The sequence below is a fragment of the Onychomys torridus genome, chromosome 7 (genome assembly GCF_903995425.1).
Source record: "Onychomys torridus chromosome 7, mOncTor1.1, whole genome shotgun sequence".
NCBI lineage: Eukaryota > Metazoa > Chordata > Mammalia > Rodentia > Cricetidae > Onychomys > Onychomys torridus.
This window is the reverse complement of record NC_050449.1, coordinates 50954471-50974044: the sequence shown is the minus strand read 5'-3', so window position 1 is coordinate 50974044 and position 19574 is coordinate 50954471. Positions and strand designations below refer to the sequence as shown.

The window sequence follows — 19574 nt, the reverse complement described above, 5'->3', positions numbered from 1 at the left end:
AAGAGCTAGCAGGGGTTACAGAGGCAGTCCTGCCCAATAAAGTGTCTTGGCACTAAGGAATACCATGCAAGTGCCTAGGTGACCCACTACCCATATACCACCTTGGACTCCTCAGTCCTCTCCAAGACTCTCTACTTCCTCCCCCTCACCCATGGCTCATCTAGTCCCCCATGGAGTCCAGGCTAAACTGAATTATACTGTCCTTTGGGTAACAGTAAAGGGGACAGACCTCACAAGAACTCAACCTGAAGCCAGAAACTGAGACCAGAAGCTGAAGGGTAGAACCCAAAGCTGTGTGCAAAGTGGACACAATGCTAAGCTGCCAGCAGAAGCACTGAGGGAGGCTGTGAGGCAGGCCACGGGCACCAGAGCCTCAGTAACCCACCCCAAAGCAGCCTCCCCTACTCTGCCCAAGGAGCTGCCCCCCAGGCCCACCTGAAGCATGGGCGGCCATGCTCTGGGGATAGTCCATGATGTATGGCCCTTCTTGGCCTCACTCTCATGGCATGCAGGGGCCAAGCTTTATCACCTCTGCAAGCAGAGCAGAGCCTTCTAATGAGGCAGCTCAGGGACTCTCGGCTGAGGAGAACTGGGCCCAGGGTCCTGCTCCTGCGGCTGCCACCACTGTCTGGCCCCAATTTCCTCCTGAAGAATGAGACTGTGGTCCTCTTTGAGGGAGCAGGCAGTACACTGGCCATCTCACAGTGTGACAACTAGGCATGTGTGTACGCACACATTCACGGGAGCAGTCCTCCAGGGAGCGAAGGTCGTCTCTGGGAGGTGGACTTCAGACATTTGCATTAGGTTGACCGTACAGTGTCACACTGAGGGTCCTAGGCTCATCTGCCTGTGCTGTCACTCCAACAGAGGCGGGGTCTCTGCATCCCATCACCCTGCACGCAGGGATTGTCTCACTTCACAGGGTTCTAGGACCCAGCCTGCAGGCTCCAGGTGCCCAGCCCCCCCCCTTGCTCATCTACACTAGGCCTACCTTCGGAAGCTTTCGCATGTAGCTGTCCCTGGGAATACTAGCTCTTCCTAGTAGCATCTGCCTCTCTGAGGGCTCACCCGCTGCCAGGAATCGGGAAGGCAGAAACTTGCTGGCCTGCCTAAGCAGGAGCTGCAATACACAACTCCACTGTGGGCCATGCTCACCAGGGCAGTGAGAAGCCTGGGGTGGGGTTGGGGGTCGGGAGGTGACCGAGGTCAGCATCAGGCACAAGCAGACAAGGTTTACCAGACTCAGTGGGAAAACAAAGGCAAACAGAAGGCAGGAATAAGTGAGGTTGAAAAAGAGAGGGGCCAGGGATGTAGCTTGGTGACAGAGCATTTGGAAGGCCCTGGATTTGATTCCCACTACCACAGACTAAAAAATAAAGAGACAGATCCTGGGTCCTAAGGAGGACCTGCAGTGGTACACCAGGACAGATGCTCTCTGAAGACACCAAGGACCCCAGCCTGGTGAGGAATGCTCACTTCAGGGGGTGGAGAGTGGGAGGAGGTGAGGCCATAGGTTGGCTCCAAAGAAATTCACAAGCCGCCTCAGGGATGAAGGCCCTTTGCCTGCCCCCAACCCTATGGGTTCAACTATGGACCTGGGTAATCCCACTTACACAGGAGAGACCAAAGAACTCTCGACCTGTACCTGGGGCGTTGGCTGTGCTGGCTCCACGGAGGGCTGGAGAACTGCCGGCTGGGAGGGCCCAGGAAGTTGTGTGACAGGAACCGTTGTTGCTGCATTTGTCTGTGTGGGGCAAAGGAGGGAAATGAGTGGCTTCTACCAGTGGCAAACCACAGTGAGGGACCTGATCTGGGCTCTCTCCTGCAGGTTTTTGGCCAAGAAGGCTTAGGCTTAGGGAACAGTGACCTCTAACCCACACTCCCTAACCCGTACTCTTGGCCTTGCTAGATACGGCTTTCCAGCATTGCCACATATAAGAGAGGCCCACGTTATAGAACCGACAGGAGAACTTCAGTGACTTCTGGTGATGACTCCATTCCTACCTTACCCAAGTCCATTCAGACTGTCCCTCTGAGACATGAACTTCTCCAGAGCTGGTCTTTCTCTGCAGGTCTCTTGCCCTAGACACCTTGGCACCTCCCACTAACCTAACACACATGCCACCACCTCTCAGAAGACTGCACAGCTCAGAGAAAGGGCAGAGTCACCAACCTCTGAGAAGGGATTGAATTCAGCCAGGCCACCCTGAGGAGCATTGGTCAGCTGGGTCACAGAGGGATCCTGGGAAGGAGAAAAAGAGGCATTAGCTATTGACAAGCAGAAGCATCCCTGACCGGTAGCCAGCAATCCCGTGTCCCAAGTATCCAAGGCTCTGGGCTGCTCTGCAACAAGTCTCTTCATCTGAACCCCTTTACCTTTTCTGGAAACAATCGGCCCCACATAGGCGTTCTCAGTGCCCAGATCCAGAGGGGGTCACAGCACTTAACCTTGATAGTTTTTTCACTTTGGTGGGGAAGGGATAAAATGTGTGGAGGAGGTAGAGACCTTCCTGTACTATTTTATTTATTTATTAATTTAAATTTATTAGAGACCTTCCTGTACTGTTTTATTTATTTATTAATTTAAATTTATTTAATTTTATTTTATGTGCATTGGTGTGAGGTTGTTGGATCCCCTGGAACTGGAGTTCAGACAGTTGTGAGCTGCTGTGTGTGCTGGGAATTAAACCCAGGTCCTCTGGAGGAGCAAACAGTGCTCTTAATAGCTGAGCCAGCATCTCTCCAGCCCATTTTACTTATTTTTTTATTGTTCTCTTTTCTGGTGCTGAACCCAGGGCCTTGTGCTTGTGAGACAAGAGTCAACCACCAAACTAAATACCCAACCCTAGTATTTCTTCGTCTGCAGAAAGCATTTTATCCCTCTTGCTTTTTAGAGGCTAGCTGAAGGTTCTGGGATGGAAACATGCTACTGGCTGCCAGCACTGACTATTAATCAGGCACACTTGCTAGGCGGGAAAAGGTCTCAGATGAAAGGCCAGGAAAGTGTCTTTTCTTTCTCATTCTTTAAAAAAAAAAAAAAATCTGCTGGGCGATGGTGGCGCACGCCTTTAATTCCAGCACTTGGGAGGCAGAACCAGGCAGATCTCTGTGAGTTCAAGGCCAGTCTGGTCTCTAAAGAGAGTTCCAGGACAGCCAGGGCTACACAGAGAAACCCTGCCCCCAACCCCTGAAAAAAAAGGAAGAAGAAAGAAGAAAAGAGAAAAGAAAACAAAATTCCTTATAGCTCAGTGTTGTAGCGTATGTCTGTGATCTCAGCACTCTGGAGGCTGAGGCAGGAGGATTAGAATCCAAAGAGTTCTAGGCCAGCCTGGGCTTACATAGTGAGTTCTACACTGGGCAGGGCTATAGAACGAGAAAATGAGATCTTGTCTCAAAAAACCAGAAATGGAAGTCATCAGCAGAACACAGTGTGTCCTATGTGTCCATCCTCTTGGCCCGCCCCCTCTTTGCTTATGTGGCCCTTTGGTGGCAAGGGCAGTTTGTGCTCATCCTCCTCTCCAAGGCAGGCATCCCCAGCCCCATCCTAGTCATGGGTATGGATGGGTCAGGTCTTGCTCCACAGCCATGCAGGAACTCTGGGAGGGCGGTTAGGAGAGGCCAGAGTGTGACTGGCTGGAGTCTATAGTTTATTCCCAGACCTGCACTTTTTTGTGTGTTGTTTTTCAAGACAAGAGTTTCATATACCTCAGGTCAGCCTCCAATTGTAAAGACCAGGATGGCCTTGATCTAATGATTCCATCTCCTAAATGCTGGGATTACAGGTATTGTACCACAGACCCAATTCTTGCTCTACAGACCCAATTCTTAAACACGGTATCAGTGTCACAGACACTGAGAGCAAGCCCCTCAGTTCATAGATTTGAAGAAGACAGTGGTCATGGTGAAGTGTCGAGAGCTGGCTTCCTATTCTGAAACTTAACAGAGCTAAGTATCAGTACCGAAATGTTCTCTGGCTTTTCTATACAGTAGTTCTATCTTCCCACTGGGAGACCAGCTCCTAGGGTAAAAGCTGTGCCTGACCACCCGCAGTGCCACACCCTGAGTGGAGCAGCACCAGCTGGAAATCACTGGGTCTCTAGACAGCCTCATCTTAGGGATCCTGCACCTCCTTCCAACATCCGCCACCAGACTGTGTCCTGTCTGCTGGACACCCACCTCTGCTTTGCTGACTCCGGCAACTCGGAGAAAGTGACAAAGTGAGGTTCTGGTGGTTACCAAACGACATGGGAATTGGTCCTGAGGTTATTCCCACCCATAGTCTTCTCTCAGAAGGAGCTGGCCTGCAGGGAGGCTCTGGCTCAGGGTTTGCCCCCGCTTCAAAGCCAGCAGATACCTGCCAGTACAAGCAAGCCCGAGTCACTGAAACCAGACCCACCGGCCAAGGAACTGGCACCTACAGTCTGTCACCACACGACATAGGAACCGAGCGGCAGCTCAGGTAGCAGTTTCAGGAGCTGGTGCAAACACACCTGGCTAAGGTGTGCATGTTTAATAAGTAGCTTGAAGCTCAAGACAAGATTCCATTTCTATCACTGTAACAGTCAGGTAGAAGTAGGATGGAGATGAGAGGGGTGTGACTACCCTGTCCAAACCCTTCTTTTTCTAATGTCTGCAAGGTGTGGCCCTGGGGCCCTAACCAGGCTCATCCTAACCGGCTTGCCCTACCAGTGAGCTGACAGTGCTCTGCAGCTGGGGGCATCTAGGTCTGGTCCACCCTTCAGGCTCCTTGGGGTCTGGTGAGGGCCCCGTGGCACAGCAGCATCACAGGAAAGGTTGGGTATCAAATGCCACACTGCAGAGCTTCTTTGTCCCCAAAGCACTGCCCCATGCTAACAGTGGCCTAAGAACTTGGAGCCATCTTGCCAGGGACTAGATGAGCCTAAAATACTGTGACACGTGGGCACTTCTCCTGTAAGGAGACCTGGGCTCTCCCTGCCAGCTGCGGGCAGCTTCAAGAGAGGCTGAGGTGAGGACAGGGAAGGAGTAAGGACCAAGGGAGGGTGACATTTTCTGAGTGCCTAATACGTGCCAGGCTCACCACATAATGATGTTACTGTGACTTCTATTCACCCAGAATTGGTCACTGTGCCATATCACCAGAAGGTTCTATCAGCCTTTCTCACCTTGTTTTTATTTCTGTTATTTATTTTTGCGAAACATACTCCATATTGCCTTACAGATCCACTATTTACAGATCCCTCAACCCCACCCTGAGACAAGAGTCCCTCAGTGTAGCTCAGGCTGTCCTGGAACTCAGGATTATTTACTAGACTGTCTGTGAATGCAAACCTTCTGCTATGGCCTCTCCAGAGCTGGGATTACAGGTATGTGAAACCCCACCCAGCTCTAGAGTGACTTAGCCTCTCTCCTTTGTATACTGATGGGCTGACAAGATGGCTCAGTGGGTAAAGGAGACTGTCACCAAGCCTGAGTTTGATCCTTGAAACCTACATGGTAGAAGGAGAGAATGAGCTGGGTGGTGGTGGTGGTGGTGGTGGTGGTGGTGGTGGTGGTGGTGGTGGCGGCCTTACACCTTTAGTACCAGCCCTCAGGAGGCAGTTCCAAGCGAATCTCTGTGAGTTCGAGGCCAGCCTAGGCTACCAAGTGAGAGTTCCAGGAAAGGCGCAAAGCTACAGAGGAACCCTGTCTCAAAAAACCAAAAAAAAAAAAAAGGAGAGAATGAACTCTGCAAGTTGTCCTCTGGCCCCACACATGCAGACACACGTAGAAGGAGGAGGAAGAGGAGCAGGGAAGAAGGGAAGGAGGGATAAAATATGAGAAAGATACTCTGGTCCAATTTGGTGTTTTACGGCTCAACCAAAAAAGGCAACCACAAATTTCCTCCCTTAGCCTTCACCACAGGCATATGAGAGACAAGCACTCCCAATGTAGACGTGAGAGCCCAAGCTCAGGCTGGAGATGGCTCAGAGGTTGGGAGCACTTGATGCTCTTGCAGAGGACCCACATTCGATTCCCAGCACTCACATGGTGGCTTACAGCCATCTGTAACTCTGGTTCCAGAGGATTAGATGCCATATACACATGGTACACAGGCATACACACAGGCAAAATACCCATGTACATTTAAAAAAATAAATCTCAGAGCAGTGTCTGAGCTAGACTCTGAATCCAGGCCTGACTCTAGGATAGGACAGTAAACCCGAGACTGCAATGCTTCAGGACAACTAGAAGATTATCGGTTACTATGTGGCTGAAGAAAATGACCCCATCCCCAAAAGGCACACGCAAGGGCTTCCCTACTGAACTTCAAAGGGCTGGATGTTGGGAAATACCTCTAGTAAGGCACAGGCAGAGTCTTTCCATGTAAGGATCACGCCCGATGAGGACTATGACTTTCCACTCCAAGTCACAGAAATGAAGTTATTACCAGCATCGTCTTTTCCCACTCACGGAGCTTTTAAGTGGATCATGCAGTTATTTCAAAGGAGGGTGAGGTCCAAGTTCCACCTACAAAGCAGAGGTAGCCTAAAAGCCCCTCAGCTGCTCAGACTGGAACAATGCCTTCTACTGAATTGATATGTAAGGGGAGAAAAGCTCCTGAAGTTAATTCTTTACATTCAGTCAACAGCCACAGTGTGAGGAACATGCCAAGATAAGCAGGACACAGCTCCTTCCCTCTTTAAGTTCACAGTCTGGTGGACTAGTAACCGAGACAAGCAGACACATGCCAAGAGTGTGCTGGGGTGAGGTACAGAGTGACTGACAGGAAGGAAGGGAGATTCCTCAGAGGGCTGGGAGGAAGGTGGGTGGGAGAGTTAGTTTTAATTGTGAACTTGCTTCAACCTTATAATCACCCTGGGAAGAGAGTCTCAATTAGAGATTGTCCACACTAGGTTGGTTTGTGGGTTTGTCTGTGGGAAGGTTATCTTAAGTTAATTGATATGGGAAGCCCCAAACAACTGTGGGTGGCTCCATTCCCTAGGGTGCCGGGGAAGGGAGGGGGGTCCTGAACTATGTAAGAGTAGCGAAATCCAGCTGAGCATATATGCATCATGTGCTTTTTGCTCTTAACTACAGATGTGAAGCCTAGCTGTTTGAAGTTCCTATGTTAACTTCCCCATAATGGTGGACTGTAATGTGGAATTAAAAGTTGAAATAAACCCATTCTCTCCTAAGCTGCTCTTTGCCAGGGTATTTTTATCACAACAGAAATGAAACTAGAGGAGTGGGGTTCCCAAAAGAAAGGAGGGGGTAAGCAAAGGCCCAGGGCAGCGGCAGCGGCAGATAAATGAGTATTTCCATGCAGGTAGGGTTGAGGGCCCTGGGAGAAGCATGGCTGGGCTGGAGCTTACAAGGGCCCCTTTTCCTGGTTTGGAGGGAAATCTCTTTTCGTGTGTTTCATATTTCCTGATTAGCTCTGAGCCTCACTAACTTCTCCGCTTTCCCGTCATATTCCGCCCTCAAGCTCCACAGAGGCACTTTAAATACCTCGGGCTGGCATGGTAGTACACCTGTACTCCTGGGGTCACCAGGCTGGCAGAAGGAACACTGTAAGCCACCCTGGGCTACCTACATAGTGAGTTTTAAGCTAGTCTAGGCTACACAGCAAGACCCTGTCTCAAAACAACCAAGCAAAATATCCTGAAGTCACACAAAAAAGTTTCATTGTTCAAGTGCCAAGTTAGTTTTGTTAGGCCAGCAGGAAAACACATCAAAAGAACAATGCCACAAGACTGTGGGAAGTGTGGGTGACCTCTCTTCTGTCTTCCAAATTTCATATAATGTGAAAATGACACTTTTACCTTAAAACACAAGGGCCAGAGGAGGGACATGTTACAAAAAAAAGTTAGGGTTGTAGCTCATATCTGTAGAATGCCTTGCTTAGTGAGCACGAAGCCCCTGTTTGCTCTTCAGCACGGCATAAACTGGGCAGGATGGCCACATCTGTAATCTCACACTCTAGTGAAAGCAGGATGATCAGAAGTTCAAGGTACACACCATTAATCCTAGATGGAGCTCTATGAATCTGAGGCCAGCCTGGTTTATATAGTGAGTTCTAGGCCAGCCAAGATCACAGTGAGACCCTGTGTCAAAAAGTAAGCACACATATAGGCCCATCATGGTGTCACATGCCTGTAATCCCAGCACTTGGGAGAGTGAAGCAGGGGGATTTGCCTCGAATCTGAGGCCAGCTTTGGCTACATGATGGTAACAAAAGCCTATCTCAAAGAAGGGGGTGGGGAGAAGCGAGCATTTGAGAACCTATCTGAATGGCAAGGCATACTCTGGGTCTTCTTCCCTGCCACTGGTAGTGATGTCCAGAGTAGCTCAGCCAAGCACACAAGAACTTCTCGGCCTGTATCTGAGGGCCTTTTAGGCCTGAAACACCACTAAGGGCATGGTCTATCTTTAAGTTGTGCGACCTGCCTTCTCCACCCACTTCTTCTTATCCATTCCCTACACAGACCAGTCCGTGAGATGCTGAGGTGGGACCACCAAGAAAAAGCCTTGTTCTTACCCCTGAAGGAAACAGCACAGAGCATCAAACCTGGCCAACACTGATCCCAGGTAAGAGGAAAAGCAGCAGTGTCTCATGGGAATCAAGACAGGCATTCCTTAACTGGCATCAGGCCACCTAAGCTTGAAAAAGAACATGCTTGGGTTCCGCGAAGGATAAGGCTGGACTTAGGTATTTTGTTTGGTTGGTTTTCTTTTTTAGAGACAAGGTCTCACTGTGTAGCTCTGCTGGCCTCCAAATCACAGGATTTGCCTGCCTCTGCCTTTTGACTGCTGGGATTAAAGGTGTGTTTCGTGACATCTGGTTTAGTTTTCAGTTTTGCATTGTTTACTCATTAATTTGTTCTCCTCTGCCCCCCCCCCCCTTCCTTCTTTCTAATTTGAGGATGACTCTGGTCTCCTGATTCTCCTGCCTTTACCGCTCAAGTGTTGAATTATAAGCTTGTGCGACCACCCCCAGCCTGGAAGGTCATGGAGGCTTAGAGGTGAAGGTGTAAAGAGAGAACAGCCAGGAGTGTCAGGAAACCAGCCTGACAAGGGGAAGGAGCAGTTAGGACTTGACCTCAGTGGCAGGGGGACACAGCCACAGGAGTTTGAGCAGGGTATATATACCATGACCATTCTGGTCATCGTGAGGGGCATGCAGTGTTCAGGAAGGACAATGTCAGGTCATCATGGCTGGCATGAATGGGTTAAATTAAGGGGCAGCAGCTTGGGAAGGAGAAGACAGGGACCCTAGAGACCTGGGGTGGGGTAGATGTCATAGGCTCAGCAATTTAATCCAGTAGTTAAAATGGAAAGGTTGCCAGGAGACTCTTTTCTCAGACTGTGTGGGAAGGGAGCGGACCTCTGCAGATTCTGGACCACACTGGGAGGTGTCTGTGGAGTAGATCTGGCTGGCATGTCTAGAAAGGTGTGGATGGAAGCTGGAAATGTTTGTCAGAGCTTAAGAGTCAGCTGAGGACTAGAGCTACAGAGCTAGTATCTTTGTGAGGATGCTATTCTGAGGCTACTGACTCGGAGGCAGAGGAGTGAGAACCAGGCCCACGACAGCACTCAGAAATACTCCTAAATGGAGGAGACAGGAAATGAAAACAGCCTGAGATAAGCCAAAGTTACCAGTCAGAGAGAGCCTGGAGAGTCAAGGCAGGCAAGTGTGTGTCCCACAAGCAGCAGACGGCTGCACAGACTCACAGAGGCCAGGTACGGCATGTGGTTGTATTGCCTGCACTCAGGAGGTGGAAGCAGAAGGATCAGGAGTTCAAGTTCGTCTTTGGCTCCAAGTTGAGGTCCAGGCCAGCCTGGTCTAATAGAGACACTGTCTTATGGAAAAAACACCACCACTAACAACAACAAAAGCCAGGCATGGTGGCACATGCATTAGCTGTTGGGAGGCAGGTGGATTTCTGTAAGTTCTAGGGCAGCCTGGTCTACACTGAGATCCAGGCCAGCTAGGAATACATAGTGAGATCCTGTCTCAAAACAAAGAACAATTGCTTTGGAGCTTGGCCATGCAGCTGTCCAATCTGTCCACTTTTCTGAGCCTAATGCAGAAAACCCTAATTCTTCTTTTCTCTTTCTTTCAAATACTGGCTCAAACCTAAGCATGTCGTCTCACAGCAAAATACCAACTCCAGACAGCTGCCCAGATGGAGGTGTCCTGCCTTTATGCATTAAGTCCACTTTGGGCTTTCTCAGACTTTCTTTGAAGCTACCCACTTTCACCACATGGCTGCTTGCTGACCCCCCTTGATGAGCATACCAGTTTAGCCAAAAAGGCATGGCTAGCTTCCTCTTCTCCATGCCCCTCTTGCTGGTGGCTGCCACGGTTTACAGCTCACTTGCCCTGTTATTTTCTTTCACACTCCTCCAATATAATTGTAAGAGAGACAGAGACAACAGCATCTGAGACTGAAGCGGTCCCGGGTGACAGAATACAGGAATACGGGGTGACATCTTAAAGAAGTGACTTTTGGTCCCATACAGTACTGAACTTGGCCGTGAGCACTAGTTCTCAGCTCTGCCAACCACAGACCACATGCTTATTTACTTTGCTCTCTGGCACCAGCAGGACTTCTGGTGTGCATAAAGCTGTGAGCAACTCAAGGGGGCACTTGATGGTCCCGGGCACACCTTGCAATGTGGATAGCACCCTTCTCTGAGTGAGTTTGTCCTGGTTAAATATTACCATCCTCTGAACAAACAATAATCCTACACAGAGTGACTCCAAAGAAAATTTAACAAGTATAGAGTCCAAGTTCATCTGAGCCTCTAGCTAAGTTCCAACACCCTGCCTGGCTCCAGGTGCTAAGCATAAAGGCAGGAATGCCTCCATCTGGGAACCTGTCTGGAGTTGGCATTAAGCTGTGAGACACTTGCCATTTTTCAATTTTTTTTAAATTTTTAAAGATTTATTTTTATTTCATGTGTACAGGTATTTTGCCTGTATGTATGTCTGTACCCCATGTGCATACCTGATCCCTTTGGAGGTCAGAAGAAGGTGTTGGATTCCCTGGAATTAGAGTTGCAAACAGATGTGAGTTGACATATGGATGCTGGGAATCAAATCAAGGTCATCTGGAAGAGCAGCCAGTGCTTTTAACCACTGAGTCATTGCTCCAGAACCACTTTCAAATTTCTTAAGACAATGCTCCTGTTTTACAGTAAGTTCTACCAGGTCCTTAAATGTGGTGGCACACACCTGGAAGCCCAACTCTGGAAATAGAGGTCGGAAGATTAGGAGTTCAAGGACAGCCTCAGTTCCATAGCAAGTTTGAAGCCAGCCTGGGGTACTTGACACCCTAGAAGAAGAAAAAGAAGAAGAAGGAGAAGAAGAAGAAGAAGAAGGAGAAGGAGAAGAAGAAGGAGGAGGAGGAGGAGGAGGAGGAGGAGGAGGAGGAAGAAGAAAAGAAGAAGAAGAAGAAGAAGAAGAAGAAGAAGAAGAAGAAGAAGAAGAAGAAGAAGAAACAAGAAAAAGAAAGAAAGAGAAACAAAGGAAGGAAGGAAGGAAGGAAGGAAGAAAGGAAGGAAGGAAGAAAATTCTATCAGGTCTATCTGTAATTCTGAGACTTCCCAAATCTGACAAGCTGGAGCTGACCCTCTCTGGAAGTGGCACAGGCCTTAATGTCTATGGACTTAGTGTCATGTAACTTCACACGAATCACATTTCTGCCATCGTCTCCCACAGGAGAGAACTGTGCTGCATCCCTGGGAAGCAACCACGGCACTGAGATTATCTTTAAACTGCAAGGAGGCAATGTGTGAAATCGAGATTGTGTGAACTGGCATGCCAAGCCCTGAAAGACTTCCTCTGTTCAGCATCACCTCCCCTTCCACACCCCCTCCCGAGACCAGCCTGCTCTGCTGCAGTCTGGCAGAACCTGAGAGGAAAGCAGCCCTGGCATTTGCTTGGGTGGTCTGATTTTTAGTGGACTGCTGGGGCGGGGCGGGGGAGGGGAGAAAAGGACAGTACAATGACGCCTCTTTTTAGTTTTCCCCTCTGCATCACTTGACAAGACTTGTGAGAAACATCTGTGAACAGACAGCCTGGAACCCTTCCAGTGCAGGAACCCAAATATCCAGAATTCACAGGAACCAGAGTGTGACGACGAGGTTGTGAAATCACTAAGGCTTGGCTTGCAGCTTGCTGCTTCCTCCTAGGAGTTTGGTAAGCCTCTGCCACACTGTGGGGACTTCACTTTCCACTCAGAACTCTTTCTTGGCGGGACATTTTTCTAATGATTTCAACTATACCTTTATGCAAGGAAAGGGCTCATGGAAGCCTATGATTACACTTCGAGGCAGAGGAAACAGGGGCTTCATAAAAATCCAAGTAAGGGGTTAGGAAGATAGTTATCAGTAAATGGTTGTCTTTGCAAGTGTGAAAACCTGAGCTGGATACCCAGAATTCCCTTTTTGTTTCAAGTGGGAACAAAACACTTTTTTTTTTTTTTTTAATGTGCATCGGTGTTTTGCCTGCATGAAAGTGCTTGGTACCCTGGGACTGGAGTTACAACAGTTATGAGCTGCCATGTGGATGCTAGAAATTGAACCCGGGTCCTATGGAAGAACAACCAGTGCTGTTAACTACTGAGCCATCTCTTCAACCCCCAGAACTCCCTTTTTAAAACTTTTTTTGAGAGAGGGTCTCATTGAGTATCCCTGGCTGGCCTGACACTCACTCTGTAGACCTAGCTGGCCTTGAACTCCCAGAAACTGCTTGCCTCTGCCTCCACAGTTATAGGATTAAAGGCATGATAGAACACCTGGATATTACTCACATTTTTAAAAAACCAAACAAAAAGCCAGAAGCAGGGGCTGGAGTGGTTAAGAGTACTTGCTATTCTTCCTGTGCCTCCCCCTCCATCAGATGGCTCACACCTACCTGTTAACTCCAGCTCCAGGGGATCTGAGGCCTACTTCTGGGCCCTCCTTCCTTGAGCACCAGCATGTATATGACTTACATGTACACAAACCCAGGACTAGGTACTCCCAAGACAGGCAGATTCCTGGGCTCACTGGACCTGGACGGTCAAGTTCTACACCAGTGAGAGACCATCTCAAAAAAAAAAAAAGGCGGGGAGGTGGTTCTCTGTGTCCTGGAACTACCTCTGCAGACCGGAATGGCCTTGAACTCAGAGATTCACCTGCCTCTGCCTCCTGAGTGCTGGGATTAAAGGAATGAAGGTATGCACCACCCCTCCCACTCCACCCCTCCCCCACCCCACCCCGGCCCAAAAAAAATTTTTTTAAAACAAAGAAAAAAGTGAAGAGTACCTGAGGAATGGTAATAAAAAAAAAGTCCTCAGACCTCTACACACCTGCATACACATGAACCATGAACATACACACAGAAGAAAAAAACAAAACAAAAAACTGGGTAAGGAAATCAACTTCACAACTTTCTTGGGTGTGAGCAAAAACAAGGATCCGTGGTTAAGTAACTTTAAGAAGGCTGAATCAAATGTCTTCATTGTACAGTTTCTCAGGGCCTTAACCAAACTGGCAAGTCTTGTCAATCTTCAAGAAAAATGTAATAGGAAAAGATTTCTCAAACCTACCTGAACACAGAACACAAGAGCACCTGAGAAAATTCAAAACATATGGCCTTAAAGGATCGCCTTTAAAACCCTATAAAGGGAGAGGCTGGAGAGATGGCCCAGCAGTTAAGAACAATGGCTGCTCTCCAGCCATGTAGGATCAATTCCCAGCACCCACATGGCAGCTCACAGCTGTCTGTAATCCAGTTCCAGTGGATCTGACTCCCTCACACAGAAATACACGCAGGCCAAACACAAAAGCACATTAAACAAATAAACAACAAGCTGGTTGGTGGCAGCCCACACCTTTAGTCCCAGCACGTGGGAGGCAGAGGCAAGTGGATCTCTGTGAGATTGAGGCCAGCCTGGTCTACAGAGCGAGATCCAGGAGAGCCAAGGCTGTTACACAGTGAAACCCTGTCTCAAAAAACCAACCAACCAACCAACTAAAAAAACAAACAAAACAAAACAAAATAAAAAAGAAACCTATATAGAGGTCAGGTATGAGCTGGGCAGTGGTGGTGGCACATGCCTTTAATCTGAGCACTAGGGAGGCAGAGGCAGGTGGATCTCTGTGAGTTCGAGGCCAGCCTGGTCTACAGAGCTAGTTCCAAGATAGCAGAGCTTCACAGAGAAACCCTGTCTCAAAACAAAGGGGGCAAGTGTGGTGTCGAATACCTTTAACCCAGCAATTGGGAGGTAGAGGCAGGAAGATCCATGTGAGTGAGTTGCAGGTCAGCCTGGGCTGCACCATCTAACACACACACACACACACACACACACACACACACACACACACACACACAAAATCTGTATGGGGCTGCCCCAAGGTGGAGCACATGCTTAGCATGCTCAAGACCCTGAGTTCAATCCCCAGCAACCACAAAACCAAAATTCAATAAAAATCTATCCTACTACCATATTCCTTCACACCACGGGATGACCAGATAGTTCAGTGGGTGGGGATGCTTGCCACTAAGCCTGACTACCTCAGTTTGATTCCTGAGACTCATGTGGCAGCAAAGGACTTAACTCCTGAAAGTTGTCCTCTGAACTCCACCCTGCAACACAGCATGGACATGTACAATAAATAAATACATGTAATTTTTTTTCCGAGAGAGAGTTTCTCTGTGTAGCTTTGGAGCCTTTTCTGGAATTCATTCGGTACACCAGGCTAGCCTGAACTCACAGAGATCTGCCTGCCTCTGCCTCCTGAGTTCTAGGATTAAATGCATGAGCCACCACTGCCTGGCAATGTAAAACATTTTTAAAAGTGCAAAAGTTTAGCTAATGCTGATTTGATGACCACTACCAGCACTCCCATTTCAGGAAAGATAAGACTACTCTGGCAAGGTGGCCCATACCTGACCAGCCCAATACTTGGGAGGCACAGGCAAGAAGATTACTGTGCCTGCAAGTTCCAGGCCAGCCAGGGCTAAACAGTGAAACCCTGTCTCAAAAGAAAGAAAAAAAAAAAAAAAATCAGAAGGTGACAAGAATGACAGTGAAGTACTAGAGTCTTTCCTTAGCTGACCTACAGTAACCCGAAAACTCTAAAACAGCACCATCCGGGCAGTGAGACCTAGGTCTAGATTTCCTTGTGATGCTAATTCTGGCATGGGGCTGCTGGCCCTAGCAAGTCCCAGCCTCATTGGAGTCTTGGCTTCTGTAAAGCTAAACTGCAGATGTTAGAATAGACTTCTAAGAACATTTACAGTCCCCTAACTGTCAGCCACAGACTCCAAATAGTAAGTGTATTTTTGCACTCCACCATTATATGGTATGACCAAAAAAAAAAAGACTGTTCTCCAGACTGACTAGGTGTGACAATCTGAGTCTGTCACCTCTCCACCTGCTGGCTCCTGAGCTATGAGTCAACACCCTGAGTAAATGAAACTGAGTTCACACCCAGTCTATCCAAGGACTACACCCTCCCAGCGCTGGCAATACATCACACACCATCCTAAAGGAAGAGAGGGCAGCTCTGACCAGAAGGAGCTGCAGGTATCAGATGCAAGTCTGCTTTCCCTCACACCACTGTGTCATGAATGGAAAGTCATTCCAGTATAGGAGGGGCATATCACAGTCAGCCAAGCTCTCTTCTTCACCCCAGGAGTCCCCTCAGATGTTTGCTGGCCAATAGCCCCTTCCTGCCCCACCATATCCTGAGGCTGCCTGGACAAACTGTCTTCTTACTTGAATGCAAAGCAGAAGTTACTTCTGTTACTTCTAAAATTACTCTCACACTCTGCCCAGTCATTTCCACCAGAGATGAGCGTAAAGACTTTCAAGGAGCTACTATTAATACAGGGCAAAAGAATCCTGCCCACTGCTGACCCTGGAGAAGATCCTGCTGCAGTGTTGGATAGCTGACTGCCCCTGATAGCAGCAGAAAATTTATTATTCTGACAGAATAAAACTGAACAAAGGGACATCATTGCATACCACATACTCCAAAAGGCTATTGGACCCTTGCTATATAGAACCCAAACCCCAGTATTATAGAGCACTTCATCATGAAATCAAAGGAGTTTGCACAAGACATTAACAGGAAAAATGCAAATATTCTTTCCTCACTCAATTAATAGCAGCAACTGTTTGCCTTACATAAGAGACAAGGCTCTGCAAAGGCTCTGTCAAAAAACATTAAGCTAAAAGAGGGCTATTCTAAATCCCCCAGTGTAACAAGGAATGAACTACCAAAATCTGCCTGAGGGTTCCTATCAGCTAGGTCACCTTGACAAAGCAGCAGAAAATTTCCGCTCTCAGCCTGGCTGGATGTAGTGGCTCATTCTGGTTATGGTGGCACTTGGGAGGCAGAGGAAGGACTCCAAGTTCAAGACAGCATGTGACACATAAGGAGTTCAGGGCCAGTCTGTGCTACATAAAGGGTTGGGGATTTAGCTCAGTGGTAGAGCGCTTGCCTAGCAAGCACAAGACCCTGGGTTCAGTCCTCAGCTCTGGAATAAAAAAAAAAGAGAGAGAGAACCTGTTTGAAATAGACCAAGGGCCAGGCACGAAGCTCAGTGCTACCCAATATGTTCCGTGGTAGAGGATCTGCCTAGCATGTGCAAAGTTGTGGTTCAATCGCCACCACTGCAAAACTTCAAAACAACAATAACTTCTACTCTCCGGACCGCATAACCATCTAGTTCGAGGCGCCTTTGCCTTTGCCTCTGCCCTTGGAAGGATCCACAGTTGAAAAGCTCAAGTGACTTCTCCAACGTCTGCAGGAAACTTAGAAGCTGCGGATGACCAAAATAACGCGCAGCAGCAGGATGAGTTGCGTGTGCTTGCTTGACACACTGACACCGGAGACAGCTGGGCTCGTAAATCACCAGTCAGCACAAGCACCCTTCCCTCAAACTGGTTTCGGGCAGACATGAAAGAAGAAGCATAAAGTGCCTTGGCGCTAACGAGAGTTCCCGTCCCTCGGCTTAGACAAGGGGGCGTCCCTGCGTTCTCCACTCAAAGGTTTTGGCTTTAAGTCTGAAGACTGTTGTATTCTTGAATGTTCCAAAGGTCAAGCCAGCAACCACCCATGCAGATTTGCCAAACTAGTGTACCTTGTGCACCAAGCTCCTTCACCATCACCCCACCCTACCACACCCCACTCCTTGTGGCCCAAACTCACTCCAAATAAAGCCCTTGGCCAGCATGCAGAATTCTGACCCAGGCCACTTTCTGGCTTGGGTTCTCTTCCTACCCCCACCCCCAGCCTTTTCTCGATAAACACCAGGGACTCTCCTGTACATTAGGTGCTATTGCTACTGATGATGGGGTGCTGGGTTGTCTCCACCCTGTTAGACTTCTACTTCCTCATTGTATTTCACTGACCCTTTCTCCTAGGATGACTCAAGACAGGTGGATCCCCGAGACAGTAGGAATGTCACAGGCACATTTTGCTTCCCTTCCTGACTCTAGGACACCTCCCCATGGATAAGAACGTGCCCGCTAGCCCTTTCTACAGCAGCTTCCGTCTGAGTGGCTACATCCCGGGGTGCTCTGAGAGCCCACTTCTTCCCGTGCTGCAGCGCCCCGCCCCCTTGCCGCAATTCCACCTGTTGCAAACTCCCGCCCCCATACAAACTATGATAGGCCAGTCTTCATATCCCACCCTCCCATTGGACAGGCCATCCGTCCCTCCTACGCCACGTCTCCCGGCTTTGGCGAAAGAGGCCCAGGCCGCGGCCTTTGGCCCTAGAAAGATCTGAGAGTTGGGGGTTCTACCTGGAAGGGGTTTACATCCACTGGGTCCGCGAAGGGGTTAGTGTCGAAGGCCGACATGGTGATCGGGGGCCAGCGAGCGATCTCCGCGAGCGCTACTGCGTTCGGTCACTCAGACCCAGCAGCACTCAGTGTAGACCCTCCACTTCCGGGAGCGAGGCAGCCGTTCTGGCGCAGGCGTAGGGCCCTCTGTGGGGGCGTGGCCCTGGGACGTCACAGAGGTCCGCTCCGCCCCCTGCCCAGCCCACTAGAAAGCAATGGATAAGCGTTCTGTTTCCCTCCACTTGGTACTTTTTTCCTGCCAAGGTGCTGGAGGTAGAACCCAGGGCCTCACGAATGATAGACAAGCGCTGTATCCCTGAGCTACATCCAGAGCCATTCAGTTCACTTCCTCCTCCTGTGCAGGCTGTCTTCTGATACCTTCCTTCCAATTTGTGCTCGTTCTGAGTTTCCAAGTGAGGGACCAGCAGCAGCAAACTCCTTGCATTCTTAGAGAGCAAAATTGGGAAATTCGGGCAAGTCCCTGAGCAAAATGACAAGGTGACGTGTCAATCAGAGGAGTTCTTTGAAGAACTGTGCTCTAGGATAAAGTTGGAAGACAGTGCATCAGCCCCTGCCCTAGATGAGCCCCCTATCTTTTTAGGCTCCACCCTCCATGTCCAAGTTCTGTGGTTTCAGAGATTTCCTGGAGGAGGTAGCTAATCCACTCACAAACTCAACTTATTTATCCATGTCTTTTGGGCTGCTGTGGAGTCCAGCTCTTGCCATTTCTAACCCTGGAATGGAATAGCACTACTAATTGGTCTATTCTTTGTGTTGTAAACAGGTATGTTTTTGCTTCTGTTTTGTTGGTTATTGCTGGTTTCCAGAGGTTTTGGTTGGTTGGTTGGTTGCTGGTTTTTTGTTTTGTTTTGTTAATTGTTGTTTGTATGTTTGAAACAGGGACTTACTGTATAGCGCAGGTTGGATTTGAACTTGTGATCTTAAGGTGGTATTAGTATCAAAACACAGGGAAATTATGGAGATTTAAAAAGGGAAAGGAGGCCAGGCAGTGGTGGTTCACGCCTTTGATCCCAGCACTCAGAAGGCAGAGGCAGGCAGATATCTGTGAGTTTAAGCCCAGCCTGGTCTACAGAGTGAGTTCCAAGACAGCCAGAGCTGTTACACAGAGAATCCCTGTCTCAAACAAAACAAAAGGAGGCTGGAGAGGTGGCTGCTCTTCCAGAGGACCCAGGTTCAATTCCCAGCATCTACATGGCAGGTCACAACTGTCTATAACTCCAGTTCCAGGAGACTGAGCACCCTCACACAGACATACATACAGGCAAAATACCAATACACATAAAATAAAAATAAATAAATTATTTGAGAACAAAACAAAAAAGTAGTAATAGTGGTTATCGTTATATCTCCATGTGGTGTGGATGGATGTGAGTACATGTGTCAGAAGATAATTTGGTGGAGTTGGTTCTCTCCTTCCACTTCTATGTGTTTTTCAGGGATTGAATTCAGGTCATTAGGCTTGGTGGCAAGCACCCTTTACCTTCTGAGTAATTTCATTGGCCCTATTTGCTGCTGTTTGCTTGTTTTTAGAGAGGGTCTCATGTAGCTTAGGCTTGGGCTCCCGATCCTCCTGCCCCCACCTGCAAAGTGCTGGGATTATAGATCTCTGACACTATATCCAGCTTTAAAAAAATTATCATTAACAGATTCCGAGGAGCTACGGGCCAAGAAAGAGAGATGTATGTTTTTCAATATTGCTGTCAGACTCAGATTCATTTGCTTACCAATTAAAAGCCAGTATTCCTG

General features: G+C 48.6%; 1 protein-coding gene across 2 annotated transcripts in view; it reads right to left on the bottom strand.

Moving 5' to 3' along the window:
• Scamp2 (secretory carrier membrane protein 2) overlaps positions 1–17938 on the bottom strand; it is a 28357-nt gene extending 10419 nt beyond the window's left edge. Inside the window, exons 1-4 of one of the 2 annotated variants that reach the window (XM_036194152.1) lie at positions 17769–17938; positions 2174–2242; positions 1646–1744; positions 992–1120 (exon numbers count right to left, since the gene is read on the bottom strand). In XM_036194152.1, the coding sequence (XP_036050045.1) occupies positions 992–1120; positions 1646–1744; positions 2174–2242; positions 17769–17825 (354 nt within the window). In that variant the 5' untranslated portion in view covers positions 17826–17938. The remainder of the gene's footprint in view (positions 1–991; positions 1121–1645; positions 1745–2173; positions 2243–17768) is intronic. The other variant, XM_036194151.1, reaches the window with a different exon arrangement.
• Between the last annotated feature and the right edge of the window lie 1636 nt (positions 17939–19574).